The 16,395-nt window shown below is 56.5% G+C and overlaps 1 protein-coding gene across 6 annotated transcripts; it reads left to right on the forward strand.

Annotated features, from left to right (window-relative positions):
• The first annotated feature begins 488 nt into the window (after positions 1 to 488).
• On the forward strand, positions 489 to 15,120 carry CBLC (Cbl proto-oncogene C). Of its 6 annotated transcripts, none has more exons than XR_006520456.2 (12): positions 489 to 1,074; positions 2,749 to 2,895; positions 3,129 to 3,285; positions 3,586 to 3,707; positions 5,121 to 5,258; positions 8,381 to 8,468; positions 9,103 to 9,234; positions 10,485 to 10,646; positions 11,170 to 11,250; positions 14,619 to 14,734; positions 14,855 to 14,929; positions 15,035 to 15,120. XR_006520456.2 is itself a non-coding variant. In XM_044759604.2 (11 exons), the coding sequence occupies exons 1-10, from the start codon at positions 722 to 724 to the stop codon at positions 14,903 to 14,905; spliced, it is 1,431 nt and encodes a 476-aa protein (XP_044615539.1). In that variant the 5' UTR covers positions 579 to 721; the 3' UTR covers positions 14,906 to 14,929; positions 15,035 to 15,120. The 6 variants fall into 6 exon arrangements, 3 of the variants coding, with proteins under 3 accessions (XP_044615538.1, XP_070355602.1, XP_044615539.1); XR_006520457.2 differs by having other exon boundaries at positions 577 to 1,074; positions 2,782 to 2,895; XM_044759604.2 differs by lacking the exon at positions 14,619 to 14,734 and having other exon boundaries at positions 579 to 1,074.
• The last annotated feature ends 1,275 nt before the right edge of the window (positions 15,121 to 16,395 follow it).

Here is a 16,395-nt window from a genome sequence, read left to right on the forward strand (position 1 = left end):
AAGCCCATCTTCCAGCCTCATCCCCTGGGGACCCAGGGACTCACTTCCTTTGCAAATCTGGGTGTCTCATCTCCAGCGTGATGTCCCGCATGCCCCTGCCGTGGAGACCCAGAATGGGGTCACCAAATCCCTGTTCCCTCACGCACCGTCCTCCCCAACTCCGCTCCTAGGGGACCTCGGGGTCTGGTCACGTTCTGCCTTCCTTCTCAGGGACAAAGACGTCGCCCTATTTCCCTGCCCTTTCCTCTTTGAAAGTTCAGCTCGCCTCTAATCCTATGCCACGACAAAAGATCTGGACCTTGAGCCTTGACGCGGGCGTGCTACGTCCCAGCCCCTCCTCCCTGCAGGGTCTGGATAGCTAAGCTCCCAGTCCGACCCCTGCCCCCAACAAAAGTCCCAGAGCTCCCCAACCTCTCCTCCACTGCAACCTTGGACCCAGTCCTCAGCCCCGCCCAGAAGGGGCAGGGCATGCCCCTCACCTGTCGCCACTCCCCGAAGGCACTCCATCCAGCTCCCCTTGGGGGATCAGACTTCCGAACCCCATCTCCCGGGAAGTCAGGTCGCAGAGCCCCAAACCCCTGCCCCCTTTGGAGACACAGCTACCTGCTGTCCCCTCCCCTTCTCCCGGGCCCGCCCTCGCCTCTCCCGCCCCGTCCCCGGGCTGGGCGGGGCCCTCCGTGCCTTTCCCAACGCTCCCGGCACCCAGGGCACCCGAGGGACCATGGCTGCGGCAGCGGCCCCGCGGGGGCGACAGCGGGGAGAGCCTCGCGCGCTCGGCCGGGCGGTGAGGTTGCTGCAGCGCCTGGAGGAGCGGTGCGGGGACCCCCGACTCTCCTCGAGCCCGCCCTCGCTGCGGGACCTGCTGCCCCGCACCGCGCAGCTGCTGCGCGACGTGGCCCAAACCCGGAGGACGGCCGGCGGAGGTGACCCCGAGGGACCCGGGGGCGCGGGGGACTTCCTAGTCGTCTACCTCGCCAACCTGGAGGCCAAGAGCAGGCAGGTGGCGGAACTGCTGCCACCGCGGGGCCGGAGAAGCGCCAACGACGAGCTCTTCCGGGAGGGCTCGAGGCTCAGGTGAGCGGGGGCCCCTGGCCCCAACAGGGAGGGACCACCAGTGAGGCCCAGGTCCGGCCCCCAGCCCCTCCTCCCTCAGACCCAGGAGTCCATTCCCCAGCCCCTCCTCCCTCAGACCCAGGGTCCATCCCCCAGCCCGTCCTCCCTCAGACCCAAGAGTCTATCCCTCAGCCCCTCCTCCCTCAAACCAGGAAGTCAGGGTCCCAACCCCTTCTTCCTGAGGGAACCTGGAAAACTGGGCCACCCAGCTTTTCCCTTCCTTGGACACCTGCGCCCTCGGCCCCCATTTCAAACCCCCTTCCTTGGGCCCTCAGCAGCTGCTTCCTCGGCCCACCCTCCCAGAGGCTTAGAGACACATCCTGGGATCGTGGGGACCCCAGGGAGCTTCCTGCAGGAGGCGGGGTGGATTGACACCCGCATCACACCCCTGCCCCAGGGACTCCCCTGCACCCCCTGTCTTGTTCCTGAGGAACAGCCAGCTCAGGAGCTGGGGCTGGGTGCCGGCTGCCGGCTCTGGTTCTGAGCTCTGGGGATGGGGCTGCCGTGTGACGGACAGATGAGGTTTGAGGCTGAGAGCTCAGAACGAGGTCTGGACCAGTGGCTCTCAACCCTGCCACACCCCATGCCCCTTCCTTATAGCAAATATTTCATAGCATCTCCTTAAATTCATCCTGAAATGGACTGCATAGGGTCAATAACCTGCCTAGTCATAATTTTTCAAAAGTCACTCTATCGAGTTTTAATAACATTTTCTTGAATTCCTTGTATCCAAACTATCTTCTTGACTTGTAATCGGGAGAAAGCCATGATGAACAAGATCATTCACTTTTTTTCTTTTGCACCAAGTTTCTGAAATCTGGTGTGTTTCACATTTAGAGGACCCCTCAGTTGGGACCAGCCCCGCCGTTTGGATAGTGGCTGCAGATTAGACTCTGGGGAGGGAGGGTGCTTAGCAACAGCCAGGGGTGGCCTTCTAGAAGGTCCCAGAACCCTACAGACCTGGCCCAAGGAGACTACTCATATAAAATAAGAAGAACAGTAATAATAATGGACACGCCCTGAGCGCGGATGTCCGCTGGGCGTGCTAGGCATTTTACATGCTTGTAAGGCTGGGAAGCATCCTTGTCGCTCCCCCTATGAGGCAGGGGGTCCTTATGCCCATTTCACAGCTAAGGAGACTGAGACTTAGGGGGAAAAAAAAGAACTTGTCAAAAATCACACAGTTAATCGCCAGAGCTGCCCTCTGCTGCTCCCCATCCTGATCTGTGCCTCAGGGATGGCAGGAGAGGGCACGGGGGTCCGCCACCCAGCGCTGCTAAAACCAAGAGGAAGGCTGGAGCGTGAACCATGTGCAGACCGCCCTCGATGCCCTCAGCTCTAGTGGTCCCACGTCTCACTCGGCAAGGCTTCTCCTCCAGCCCCCGGGGGACTGCAGGCGGAGGGTGGGACTTGTCTTCTGGAGGATGGCCTGGCTGTTGGCCAGCACCTCCTTCCTTCCTAGATGAAGAAACCGAGGTTCTGGGAGGATAGGCATCAGGGTTGCAACAGGCAGGGCTGGAGTCGACTTTTACCCTACACTGAGACGAGAGAGAGAGTCCGGGGCCGTGTCCCTGTGGGTGGAGGCGTCGGTGGGAGCTCCAAGTCCAGCCAGGTCCTCAGAGTCCCTCCCTGCAGGCGACAGCTGGCCAAGCTGGCTCTCATCTTCAGCCACATGCACGCAGAGCTGGGCGCGCTCTTCCCCCAGGGAAAGTACTGTGGACACACGTACCAGCTCACCAAGGCCCCTGCCCACGCCTTCTGGAGGGAGCGCTGCGGAGCCCGGTGAGTGGGCACCTGGCCCTGGGGGCCCTCAGCTCCCGGAGCCTCATCCCGCCCCTGCCCAGGGACCCAGGAGTCCAGGCCCCCAGCCCCTCCTCCCTCAGACCCAGGAGTCCAGGCCCCAGCCCCTCCTCCCTCAGACCGAAATATCCCGCCCCGGCTACCTCCTTCCTAGAGGTCTTCCCATCCTAGGCTCCCAGGGGCCTCAACTGCATCCCCCACCCTGCTCCACCCAGGTGTGTGCTGCCCTGGGCCGAGTTTGAGTCCATCTTGTGCACCTGCCACCCTGTGGAATCGGGTGCCACTGCCCTGGCCTTGCGCTCCACCATCGACCTCACCTGCAGCGGCCACGTGTCCATCTTTGAGTTTGACGTCTTCACCAGGCTCTTCCAGGTCAGGGAAGGCCAAGGCTGGAATCTCTGGGGAAGGAGAGGTTGGGGGCACAGATTCCTGGGTCTGAGGGAGGAGGGGCTGGGGGATGGACTCCAGGGTCTGAGGGAGGAGGGGCTGGGGGCCTGGACCCCTGCGTCTGAGGGAGGAGGGGGTTGGGAACCTGAGGAAGGAAGGGTCTGGAATCTTGTGTGTCCGGAGTTCTCCCTGAGGTCTCCTCTGGGTGTGTCCAGGAGCCTGACTCTTAGGCCCTGGGAGGCGTTGGGGGTGTGGCCCCTCCCTGACGAGGCCACGCCCCCCCAGCCCTGGCCAACCCTCCTCAAGAACTGGCAGCTCCTGGCGGTCAACCACCCGGGCTACATGGCCTTCCTCACCTATGACGAGGTCCGAGCGCGTCTGCAGGCCTGCAGAGACAAGCCGGGCAGGTAAGAGGACCAGGCTCAGGGGGGAGGCTGGGGGGTCAGCTCAGGGGCCTGAGTCCTGGGCCAGGATTGGGGGGAAGCCCAGACACCCTTCAGAGAGTGAGAACTGAAGTGCTGAGGCGCCCAGGACCCCAGGGAGTCAGATGTTGGGTACCCCTGCCTCCTGCCTCTTCTCCCGGGACCTCCTGGACCTTCCTACAGACTCACAGCTAAAGGGACAATACCTAGTCTGGCAGAGGGCCTGAAGACACTGCGCCAGGATAAGATCCATTTCTGATCGGTCAGAGCCCATACTGTTCCATCTGTTAAATAGTTTGAATATGACCCCCCCCCCACACCTGCTGAGGCAGGAGATGGGGAAACCAGACACCTGAGTCATTAAATGATTTTAAGCCAGGAGGTGGTGTTTTTGTTTTTGTTTTTGTTTTTTGGTGAGGAAGATTAGCCCTGACCTAACATCAGGTGCCAATCTTCCTTTTTTTTTTTTCCTTCCCAAAGCCCCAGAGCGTAGTTGTATATCCTAGTTGTAAGTCATTCTAGCTCTTCTATGTGGGACGCCACCACAGCCTGGCCTGATGAGCCGTGTGTAGGTCCACACCCAGGATCTGAACCTGCGAACCCTGGGCCACCAAAGCAGAGCACGTGAACTTAACCACTCAGCCACAGGGCTGGCCCCATAAACCAGGAGTTTTGAGCTGTTAGATGCCCCCAAAGGGCTGAGAATTGAGGGGCTGAGCTACCTGGAAGACCAAGAGGTTAAGGGAATAGGAGGTCAGATTCATGAGTCTTTGCAGGGCTGAGGTACAGGACCCCCAGGACAGCAAGTGTGTTAGTGCTCTTCCAGTTACCCTGCAAACTGGTTTAAAGGGAAAGAAAAAGGGATGAATTTATTCCCATAATGGAAAAGACCAGGTAAGGGGTTTCAGGTGTGGCAGGATCCAGGCACTCAAGTGCTGTTGTCAGGAATCGGTTCCTGTGTGTCCCTGTCTCTGCTTTCCTCTGTGTCAGCTTTGTCCTCAGACATGGTCTCTCTTCATGGTAGCAAATGGTTTCTAGAAGCCCCAGCTGTACATCCTACTGGCTTAGCCACCTCTGCAGAAATGGGGTACCTAGCTCCGGATATTTTCAGCAAAATTCTCAGGGTTGACTCCCATTATTGTGGTCAGGGGTCCTGAAATGCAAGCCAGAATCAGCCTTGTCTAAACCTCAGTGAAGGAGGCGGAGGAGCCCATCAGGTGAAAACAATAGACATCCCCCCTAGTGGGCCACAAGGACCTAAAAGAGTGAGAAGCTGGGAGCTAAGGGGGCAAGGACACCTGGATCCTCGACAGGGTGAGGGGCTGAGAGGTCTCAGAATGGACAGCGGTGACCGCTCCCTCACCCCATCCTACCTTCATCTTCCTCCCCTTCCTCCAGCTACATCTTCCGGCCCAGCTGCACTCGCCTGGGACAGTGGGCCATTGGATACGTGAGCACAGACGGCAGCATCCTGCAGACCATCCCTCCCAATCAACCCCTGTTCCAGGCCCTCCTGGAAGGACAAAAGGAAGGCTTGTGAGTTCCCACCCTGGCCGGGGGTAGGGGGTCAGCAGGACACACCTCCAAAGGTGGCCCGTGTTGAGTACTGCCCAAGACCACTACGTGAGGGCACGCAGCTCACAGAGCGGACTTCACAAACTTGCAATACCGCTGCATTCCAGCAGGTGGCAGACAAGGCTCGGAGGGGGTGCCTTTTCTAGTTCCCACAAAGCTGCCCTATGCGCAGGCAACCCCGGGAGAGGTGTGTATGGAGCTGCCCACAAGCCCGACGGCTCCATTCTTGGAATTGCACTCAAGAGCTTTTGCTTCTACATATCCATATCCTGTTCCAGAATCTAGACCGTTAAAGCAGAAAGAGAACTGGGCGAACGGCTAGCCTGGGGTTTCCAACCTGTAACCTTGGCTCCCCGGGGACCCTCTTTCAGAAGGAGCCTTGGGTATGAGGGGAGGGAAGAAAAAAGGCAGGTGAGGGTCTCCAGTCACCTGGACCTTTAACCAGAGACTTCTTGTCAGTCATAGCTGTGTGATACGATATGAGATAGATGGATAGATAGACAGTTGATAGACAGGTAGATACGTGCATTGGATGGATAGATAGGTAGATAGATGGATAGATAAATAAAAGATGATAGATAGAGAGGTAGGTAGAGGCATAGATGGATGGATAGATAGATAGATAATAGATAGATAGAGGCATACTAGGAAGATAGATGATAGATAGGCAGATAGATGGATAGATAGGTATATAGATGATAGATAAATGATAAATAGATGCATGGATGATAGATAGGTAGATAGATGATAGATTAATAGATAGATGGATAGATAGGTAAATGATAGATGCATAAATGGATAGATGATAGATCAATAGATAGATGGGTAGATAGATGATAGATGCATAGATGGATGGGTGGGTGGATAGATGATAGATAGATGCATAGATGGATAGATGATTGATAGATAAATAGATGATAGAGGCATAGATAGATAGACGATAGATGGACAGATAAATGATAGATTCATGGATGGATGAATAGATAGATGATAGATGCATAGATGGATAGATTGGTAGATAGATGGATACATAGATGATAGATTTGTAGATGGATTATGATAGATGCATAGATGATAGATGATAGATGGTAGATAGATGGATAGATAGATAAGTGATAGATGATAGATATATAGATTGATAGATGATAGATGCGTAGATGGATAGATGATAGGTAGGTAGGTAGGTAGACAGACAGACAGATAGAAGCAAGACACATATGCAATCCGTCTCCATTATTCAGGACAGTTACGTCCTATAAAGTCTTTATAAACACTGAATTAGCACACTGACATCGCTCCTGGAGGAAATAAAAGTTTAGGTTCTTGCAAGACTCTGGTCGCATTTTTGCCAACCAGTCGCTACACAGGAACCTTTACGTGTGTTTCTGTCAGAGACACCTCTTTAACATGTACTGGTGGTTCATTCACACCCAACTCACGGCCAGCGCGCTGTAACCTGTGCCCAAACAAAGCTGCTGTAACACACGCATTTTCTCCATGAGGCGCGTCACAGCCTCCTTGTGCTTAGGACACTGGATGGCACCACGGCTTGTGCCAGGGGGCGTTTTAAACAGCTGCGTCCCCGACAAAAAGCATAAGAATGGGAAAAACGTGGCACCCCAACCATTGCGAAAAGGACACTTGTTTCCAGTGCGGGAGCTGGAACGAGAGGGCCAACGGTTGCCTTGTTCGACCTCCGCTGGAACGTGCCCGTCGGGCAACACAAATTTTTTGCCTCTACGTGCATGTCCGTGAGTGAGCATGAAAATGCCGCGAGTATTGATTTGGGGTTACAAATAGATTTTAGCGAGCAGGCAAATTTGCGAATATGGGATCCACAAATAACGAAGAGCTGTTGAATGAGGCAGACGGTTCCAGCCCTATTGGACAGCTGGGGCACAGAGACAGAGCCTGCTCCTCAGGTCACACAGCTCCTGAGCTAAGGCAGCCAGGCTCAGAATAGGGACCCTTACCCACCGTAATGTCCTGAGTTCTGGGTCAGAGTTCATTGGAGAAGAGGATTCCAGAGTTAAGATAAGTGTGAACACCATCAGTCTGACTTAACCCACCTGCCCCCCCCCACACACCCATACACACACACACACACACACACACACACACCCAACATTTTATAGATGGGAAGATCGGGCCCTGAGAGACTGGAAGGGAATCCAAGGTCTTTCCACCACACAGCAAGGCGACTTTCTGGGTCTAACGTCGACCCCAGCCTTCTCTCTTGCTGTGGAGGGCACACACTGCAATTTTACGAGCGCTCTCTCATTTAATCCTCACCACCCATCTTGGCCCCAGCCGGCATTATGCCCATTTTACAGAAGGGAAAATTGAGGCCAGAGAAGTAGAGCTGCCCAGCCCAGGTCACACAGCGTGTCTGTGGGAGAGCCGCGTGGGGGCCCAGGCCAGGCAGAGCCACCAGCCTCGGGGGACTTGCAGCCCTGCCATTGGTCCGAGGGTGCCGTTCTGACCTGGGTGAGAGTCCCCCGGGGGTTGCAGAGCACTTCTCAGAGCTCGGTGCTCAGACCTCACGCACAGCCCAGGGTCTGGGTCCCTCCAAGCCTTGCTGTGTGACCCTGGGCAGTCGCCTTGCCCGTGCGGAACCTCGTCACCATCTGGGAAGCGCCAAGTAGACTGTCTGGGAGGGTCCTTCTAGATCTGCTAGTCTAAGACGCTAGGATCTGGTCCCTGCAGCCATCTGTGACTCTCAGATGCTCCTCTGCTCGGGCCTGAGGACTCCAGGACGGCTACACTCTGGGAGGGCTCAGTCTGAGGTTTCCTGGTTCTCACGCGTCTGACCTCCATTTCTAGAGCTTGAGTCATTTAGGTCTAATGTGCTCTTATGTGGGGTCTTAGGGGACATGGTCCTTCTATTGGGACTGAGGGGACGCAGCCCTGCCCTGGAGAATCCCAATTTGAGGAGAGGGAAGGGAAAATACCCCCAGGCCAGCAGTGGATTTGGGCCAGATGCTCATCCCAGAAGCCCAGCCCCGTGGCAGTGTGGGGGTGCTTGTCAGTCTAGAGTCGGGGGTGCTGGCTGGCCCCTAGCACCCCTCTCTTCCCTCCCCCAGCTACCTCTACCCAGATGGGAAGAACCACAACCCGGACCTGACCGAACTCCGCCAGATGGAACCCCAGCAGCACATCCACGTGTCGGAGGTGAGCCCTGGCCTGTGCCCCCACCCTGCCCGCAGCCCCCGCCACCCCGGCTTCTGAAGCCTCAGGTTCTGTGCCCGCTTGGTGGCCATGGGACCTGGGATAAATCACGTAGTCTCTCCGAGCCTCTGTTCCTCTTCTGGAAAATACGGCCCCTCCTGCCTCCTACTCAGCTGTTTTCGTGGGGATTAAACTAGGAAACGATACCGCTGAGGTCATCAGAACAACTAATGCACTTGGGTATCCACCAGTGGCGGCCCCCGTGCCAGCTCTTACTCTCCACAGCCGCCCCGTGGGTGAGAGAGAATCCACAAATAAATTTTTTAGTATAAGTATAGCCCATGTGGTATTTGGGATATACTTATGCCTAAAAATTTATTCCTTGTTTATCTGAAAATCAAATTTAAGAAGACCTCCTGTATTTTTAGTTGCTAAATCTGGCAGCCCGGAGTTAGGCCACCCAGAGAACAAGCCTCATAGCAAAGTGTTCATGTAGGGGCAGCTGGACCCACGGGCCTTGAGCTGGGAGAGGGTTTGGGGCTGGCACAAAGGTTTGGGACTTGCTTCCTGGGGCCCAACTGGTCCCCCCCGGGCTGACACCTCCCGTTCCCATCCTCCCCACCTCTGTGCCGGCCAGGAGCAGCTGCGGCTGTACTGGGCCATGGACTCCACGTTCGAGCTCTGTAAGATCTGCGCCGAGAGCAACAAGGACGTGAAGATCGAGCCGTGCGGGCACCTGCTTTGTAGTCGCTGCCTGGCCGCCTGGCAGGTGGGTCTGACTCCACCCCACCTTCCCACCCGGTCTCCCCCTCCCGACGGTAAAAATCCATAAGGAGCTCCCATATGCCTCATCCATCAGATAGGGAAACTGAGGCCCGGGGAGAGAAGAGACTTGCTCAGGGTCATGCAGGAGTGAGGACCAGCAGCCCGCCTATCTGTGTCTGTGCCTCTGTCTCCATCTCGCTCTGCAGCTGTCACCTCTGCTTCTCCCCCTCCAGCTACATATGAGTGTGGCAAGGCCTCCTTCCTCCCCTCGCTGGGCGATCCAGGGTCAGTGGCTTCACATCTCTGGGCCTTAGCTGCCTTCTTGGCGAATGGGGCTGATGGTGGTAACTTCCCGTGGGCCATAGTGAGGATCCACGCCCACGAAGCCCTCAGCAAAGGCCCCTGGGAAAGGGGGGCTGTTGCCCTGTGCAGGGTGGGTACCCGACATGAAACTTTTTCACTGTAAAGTGAGTGTTGGACATTAAGCTTTGGATTGGCGAGGCCTCCATTTCAAAGACATCCATCTCCAATAAACATATTGCTGGCGATCTGACATGGCTCCTAACGCAGCAGCGGGATAAGGAACCAGGACACCCGCACCCATGATGGTCCCCTTGAGAAAGCCCTGGGGGACTAGAAAACTGGCCTCTTAGGTGACCCCATTTTCCCTTCCTGCACCCTGGTTCTGCTCGTACGCCTTAAATTTGCCAATAAAGAGCAAAGCCAGGAAACCCTAAGCACCACCCTCGGCCCCTGATGAGGCCGAGCCCCAAGTCCATGCTCCCTTCCTCTCTCTCCCTGCGACCCCGCCTGAGGCTGCCGTGTGGCCTGGATGGGGCGTGTCCCCTCCAGGCCCCGTGAGTAAAAATCTTGCTCCTCACAATTCCCTGATGGCCGTTGCTGAGCGGCGTCCTGTCATCATAAGAACCACCAGGGCCGGTCCAGCCACAGCACTGGCCCCGCTGGTTGGGGGAAGTTCTGCGGGGCTGGCCACAATGCACACGGCCCGAGCAGGTGCCTCGGGCACTCCTAGCCCATGGTGTCACTGTAGATAGGCCGAGACCCCCGTGACACCGGGCTCCCCTGGGCTCCCCGTTTGTGAACCCCTCCTGACCTCGGCTCTGGTCCACCCCCGCTTCCCATTCAACATCTCTCTCCCCATCCCCCTCCCTCTGTCTGTTGGTTGGGGATCACTCTGTTGGGTGGGGCATGGTGGAGAACAGGGAGACCCTGACCGACCCTCACCTCCCCCAGCACTCGGACAGCCAGACCTGCCCCTTCTGCCGCAGCGAGATCAAGGGCCGAGAGGCTGTGAGTATCCACCAGTTCCAGGGGAGGCCAGTGGAAGCCAGGCTCCCTGCTGAGGACCCCAGGCCTGGCAGTGACCAAGAAGATAGGGAGGAGCCACAGGGGCAGGTGAGCGGGGCCAGGCCCAGGCTGGAACTGGAACCCCTGGGTCTGAGGGAGGAGGGGCTGGACTCCTGGGTCTGAGGGAGGAGGGGCTGGGGCCCGGACTCCTGGGTCTGAGGGAGGAGGGGCTGGGGCCCGGACTCCTGGGTCTGAGGGAGGAGGGGCTGGGGGCTGGACCCCTGGGTCTCAGGGAGAAGGGGCTGGGGGATGGACCCCTGGTTCTGAGGGAGGAGGGGCTGGGGCTGGACCCCTGGGTCTGAGGGAGAAGGGGCTGGGGGCCTGTACTCCTCTATCCTAAGAGAGGAAGGGGCTAGTGATCCAATTCCGGGTGCTGCAGGCCTGGACTTCTGCCCCCCTGGGTCAGGGGGATGCCTTCCTCCAGGTGGAGCCCTCCTGAGGGTGGGGACTTCGTCTTATTCTCCATCACATCTCCGAAATCGAGAACTGACTGCTGGGTCTCCAGGCAGGAGGACATGTAGGTGAGAAGAAACTGGCAGCTGATAGCCCCCCCACCCTCTGTCTCCCCTAGGTGGCCCCCTCAGCTCCCCCATTGCCCCCTCGACTAAATCTCTCCCCCAGGAGACCCAGAGATGAAGGCCAGAGGAAGGTGGTGAGTCAGGGGCTGGTCTGAGGTGGGCAGCTTGGGTCTCGTTCAGCCCTGGGGCCCCTGGTCTGGCTGGGTGCTCACGGGGTCGAGGCCCAGCACTCATCATCTGTGCCCACTTACAAGGTGTGCGATCTGCCATGCACCACCTCTGTGGCCTCTTCTCTTGTCTTCTTCCTTATTCATTCCCCCTCACTGGCTTTGTGCCTCTCCTTCCCACATCCCTGGCATGTCCTACCCCAGGGCCTTTGCACGAGCTGTTCCCTCTGCCTGGACCTGCTTTCCCCAGACTCGCTGTCTCATCCCCTCCTCAGGGAGACCTTCCCTGACCGCCCCATTGAAAATAGCCCCCCGCCCTCCAAGGCCCAGCCCCACTGCATTTTCCTAGTCCTTTTTACCACCTGGCAGTGTGTGCAGTTTTTGTCGTTTTCTGTCACCGTCAGCAGATTGTGACCCTCGTAAAGGTTAGTATTCTCCATTATATCTCCAGAGTCTAGAACAGTGCCTGACACATAGTAGGTGGTCACAAAATAGGCATTGAATGAATACATTGACCCAAGTCTTCCCTATAGTCCGATGAAAATGTTCCTCTCTTCATTTTCCAGAGGAACAAAGCTCAGAAAGGTGACTGCAGCTGCCCAAACCCACACAGCCTGAAAGAGGAGAAGCCAGGGTTGGGGGGGCAGGGACCTTAAATACCCCGAAATCCTGTGCTGCTTTTCTAAGTGAGCCCCAGGCCTGCTTTCTTCTCCCCCCGCCCCCCACTCCAGCATTTTCTGAGACCCTGGCTTGCTGGGGAGGATCAGATCTCTGCAAGGAACTCGGGCTGAGGACACACGAGATGCAATCGATCGTGGGCAGGCTTCAAACAAACAGCTCAGGAAGTCCGGGAACATTATTCGACCACAGCAAACAAGAGAGCCAGCGGGAGGTGGGGTGGCGGTGACACCAGCCGGGGAAGCTAAAAACAGATCCCGATCTGCAGCCAAAAGCAAATGGAAACATTAGGAAGCACTCAGCCGGCCCCGTGAGGACAAGGAGGGGGACACAGCCAGGCGGCAGGTGGACGGGCCACCTCTGGCCAGAGGGTCACACCCTTGCACAGGCTGTGCCCTCCACCTGGTGTGCCATTTCCTCTTCTCCCCCAAACCTGTCAGTCATCTGTCTTTCCTTCGTTCTTCAAAACATGCAGAAGAGATGGCCCTGGGTCTGCCTGTTCTCAGCACAGTGACTGTCACATATGCTCTGTGCCCAGCGCTGCTTTTTAATGCATTTGTGTAATTGTCTTGACAACCTGATGAAGTAGATACCATTATGATCCGTATTATACAGAGGGATACACTGAGGTCACCCAGCTCAGACCCCTGGCTCCAGATTCCAGAATCCATCCTTCACGCCCTCTGTGATGCCAGCACAGGGGCTGCTGTGGGCACAGGGTGAATGGGGCTGTGTTCATGGTCAGTGTCACTGGGGGCGTGATTTGCATATGGTGCTCCCCAGGCTTAGAATGCTCCCCTACACTGCTGTTCTCCAACTGAGAAATCCACCTCTGGGGGCATCACTGTTATTCAGTGGGACCCTGGCACCTTGCTGTGGCCACTGGGGACCTCTCCCATCCTCACTGTCTCTGTGTGGAGAATGGGGACAGGCATGGCAGGGCCCCATGGGTTTTGATGAAGTCAACAAGATTGGGCATCTGTAACCTGAGTCAGATCCCTTCCCTTGCCTCTCAGAAGCCCCCGAGACCTCAGGACTCCAAGAGTTAAAGGCAACATCCTCTCCCCCAGCCACAAGGCCTGGGGATCTGAAATCTCCCCACCTCTCTGCCCTCCCACCACCCTACAACTGCTTTCTAGCAGCAATGGACCCCCTTGCTGTTCTCTCATAAGCCAGCAAGCCCACCATCCACCACAGGGTCTCTGCCCACATCCTTCCTGCACTCAGGCTTCTGCTCAATCATCCCCTCCTCCAAGATGCCTTCCCCAGGTACCTTCGTGTCTGGTTGCCCCCCACTCTCCCCATGCACTATTCCAGTTCTCTGAAGGACACCTAATGCTCTCTTGGGGTATTTCCTTGCTCACGCACTGATTACTCACTGTAAGCCTCCTGCTCAGTAGACTGTCAGCTCTGTGAGGACAGAGATTTTTGTCTGTCTGGTTCATGGCTGTCTCTTCAGAGCTCAGAAGAGTGCCTGACACACTGTAGAAGCTCAGGAAATGTTTGTGGGATGAATGAATGAGTGAATGAATGAATGGGTAGATGGATGGATGGGTGGATAGATGAATGGACAGATGGATGAATGGATGGATGGGTGGGTGGGTGGATGGGTGGGGGGGTGTATGGGTGGATGGATGGATGGATGGATGGGTGGGTAGATGAATGGGTGAATGGATGAATGGACAGATGGGTAAAAGGATGAACAGATGATGGATGGGTATGTGGATGGATGAACAGATGGGTGTGTGGATGGATGGATAGATGGATGGGTGGGTGGATGAAGAGATGGATGGATGGATGCATCAGTGAATGGATGAATGGACAGATGGGTGGATGGATGAACAGATGGATGGATGGGTAGGTGGATGGATGGATGAACAGATAGCTGGGTGTGTGGATGGATAGATGGATGGATGGATGGACACATAATGGATGGGTGGGTGGATGGATGGGTGTGTGGATGGATGGATGGATGGACACATAGATGGATGGGTAGGTGGATGGATGGATGGATGGGTGAATGGAAGAATGGACAGATGGGTAAATGGATGAACAGATGATGGATGGGTAGGTGGATGGATGAACAGATAGATGGGTGTGTGAATGGATGGATGGATGGATGGATGAATGAATGGATGGATAGATGGATTGGTGGGTGGATGGATGGGTGGGTGGATGGATTGGTGGGTGCATGGATGGATGGATGAAGAGATGGGTGGATGGATGGATGGATCGGTGAATGGATGAATTGGCAGATGGGTGGATGGATGAACAGATGGATGGATGTGTGGATGGATGGACGGATGGATGGACACATAGATGGATGGATGGGTGCGTGGATGGATGGATGGATGGACACATGGATGGGTGGGTGGATGGATACATGGATGGATGCATGGATGAGTGGGTGGATGGGTGAATGGATGAGTAAATGGATGAATGGACAGATGGATGGATCAATGTCTAGACAAACAAATTAAAACTTCTTCCTACTCAAGCCAGAGGTGTTAAGGAAAAAACAGCATGGACTAGGGACAAGACCCTATCATACTATCCCCCGCCGCCCTGCCCCCACCATGTGTTACCCCTGTCTGGGCCTGTGAAGTGGAGCACAGCTGCAACTCAGCTGTGAAATATCTTAATCTCCTCTCCTCCAGGCGCCTCTGGCCCTCCCCAGACTTCGGGCTCCTCTTGCCTTGCCAAGAATTAGGCCTGTGGCCTCAGCCCTGTGGGAAAGTACCTCCAGCCCCGAGGCCAGGGAGGGAGCCACAGAGTAAGTGGAGGGGACAGCTGGGGTCCAGGACTCTGGGTCAGAGGGAAGATGCGGTGGAGGCAGAAGGGAAACACTGTTCCTAGGAAATCCACAGCCCACCTCGAACTCTCCCCCTTGCAGAAACTCCTAAAGGGAAAGTCACCCCTCCAGTTGCCCCTGTGTGTCCCGTGATCGCTGCCCAGGCCCGGAGGCCAGGTGAGTCCCCCGCCCCGCCCAGGTTCCCTCCCTTGGCCTGGCCCTGCCCGCCCCACCCGACTTGGATGTGATGGTATCTAAACCATCTTTCTTTCCACCTCGCAGGGCACCAAGATGTGCTGCTAAAGGGAGCCCCAGGGGCCTTGGAAGGGGTTTGCGGAGCAGAAATAAACTGCCAAGCTTGGTCTGTCCTTTGGTGTGTGGAGAAAGTGGACAGCGGCCACCAGGGGGCAGCTTGGCATCGGGAACGGGCATCCCTGAGGCCTGATGGCCACCTGATGAACCCAGAGGTCTGGGGATCAGAGAGCCAAGAGTCTGGATCCTCCAGATCCAGGAGTCCAGGCCCCCAGGTCCCTGCTTTCTCGGATCCAAGAGCTCCACCCTCACAACTTAGGAGTCCAGAGTCCCAAGTTCTCAGAAAATCAGGCATCTGACTCCCTTTCCCCATCACGGCGAAAATATTCCTGGACCCCGACACAGGTATCCGAGTTCTGAGTCCCCACATTTCTCTGAGAGTGAGGTGCCCCGTCTTGCCACACTCTTCCCTCGTCCCTCGCTCTTTCCTCCATTTCTCTCTGATCTTCTCCCAGAGTGATGGTGACTTCCAGTCCAAATCAAGCTGAAGAAGTGTCTCCCCGCCTCCTCACTAGTCCCAGAGGGACTCAAGCCTCCTTCCACTTAAGTTTGAGCCACTTGGCATCTGTTGAGCCCCTCCTGTGAGCTGGGCAGTGCTGGGCATGTGGCGGTGATCAGACAGACCCGCCCCCAGACAGTGATGACTCAGAGTGGGCAGAGCTGGCATGGGAAAGCCCAGGGGGCTGCTGAGGCCCAGAGCGGGCAGCTGACCCAGCCTGGGAGGGCTTCCAGGAGGAGGGGACGTCCAAGCTGAGACTGAAGAGCTGAGCATCCTCAAAGCATGCATCACTGATTTAGTTCCAAGCAACAGAAGCTGCCCCTGGGGCAGAAAGGAAATTGATTGAGAGGGTTGGGGATGGCTCACAGAATCCCAGGAGTGATTACAAAAGCAGGATTGGAAAGTGATCAAGAGCACTGGCAGCTGGCCTCCAACCACAGCCCGGCCACGATCACGCCACAGAACCCGTCTGATGAGGATACGCCGGTGCCCCGATGACCACTGGGCACTCGTCACCTCGCTGTCCCGGCTGCCCCAGAAACGGGCGGTGTCTGCGAGGTGTTGCTCGGAACAAATCACGCCGAGACTAACGGACAAACAACAGCGATCATGTAATTATCCCGTGGTTGCTGTGGGCCAGGATTTGGGGATGGGCTCGGTTGGGTGGTTCTGGCTCAGGGTGCCATCGAACGGTGCCATCGAGTGGTGCTTGGAGCAGAGTAGCTGGCAGCTGGACAGGCGCCCCTCTGCAGTCTCTGACCTCTCCACGCTTACTATTTTGGGCTTCCCCATAGCATGGCTGCCTCAGGGTAGTCAGACTGCGTATATGGCG

Source organism: Equus asinus, chromosome 26, assembly GCF_041296235.1.
Source record: "Equus asinus isolate D_3611 breed Donkey chromosome 26, EquAss-T2T_v2, whole genome shotgun sequence".
Classification (NCBI taxonomy): Eukaryota; Metazoa; Chordata; class Mammalia; order Perissodactyla; family Equidae; genus Equus; species Equus asinus.

Coding starts and splice junctions, on each gene's coding strand:
- CBLC (XM_044759603.2), top strand. CDS start 722: ATGGCTGCGGCAGCGGCCCCGCGGGGGCGACAGCGGGGAGAGCCTCGC. Junction 2,896..3,128: donor AGGGAGCGCTGCGGAGCCCG/GTGAGTGGGCAC, acceptor TGCTCCACCCAG/GTGTGTGCTGCCCTGGGCCG. Junction 3,708..5,120: donor TGCAGAGACAAGCCGGGCAG/GTAAGAGGACCA, acceptor CCCTTCCTCCAG/CTACATCTTCCGGCCCAGCT.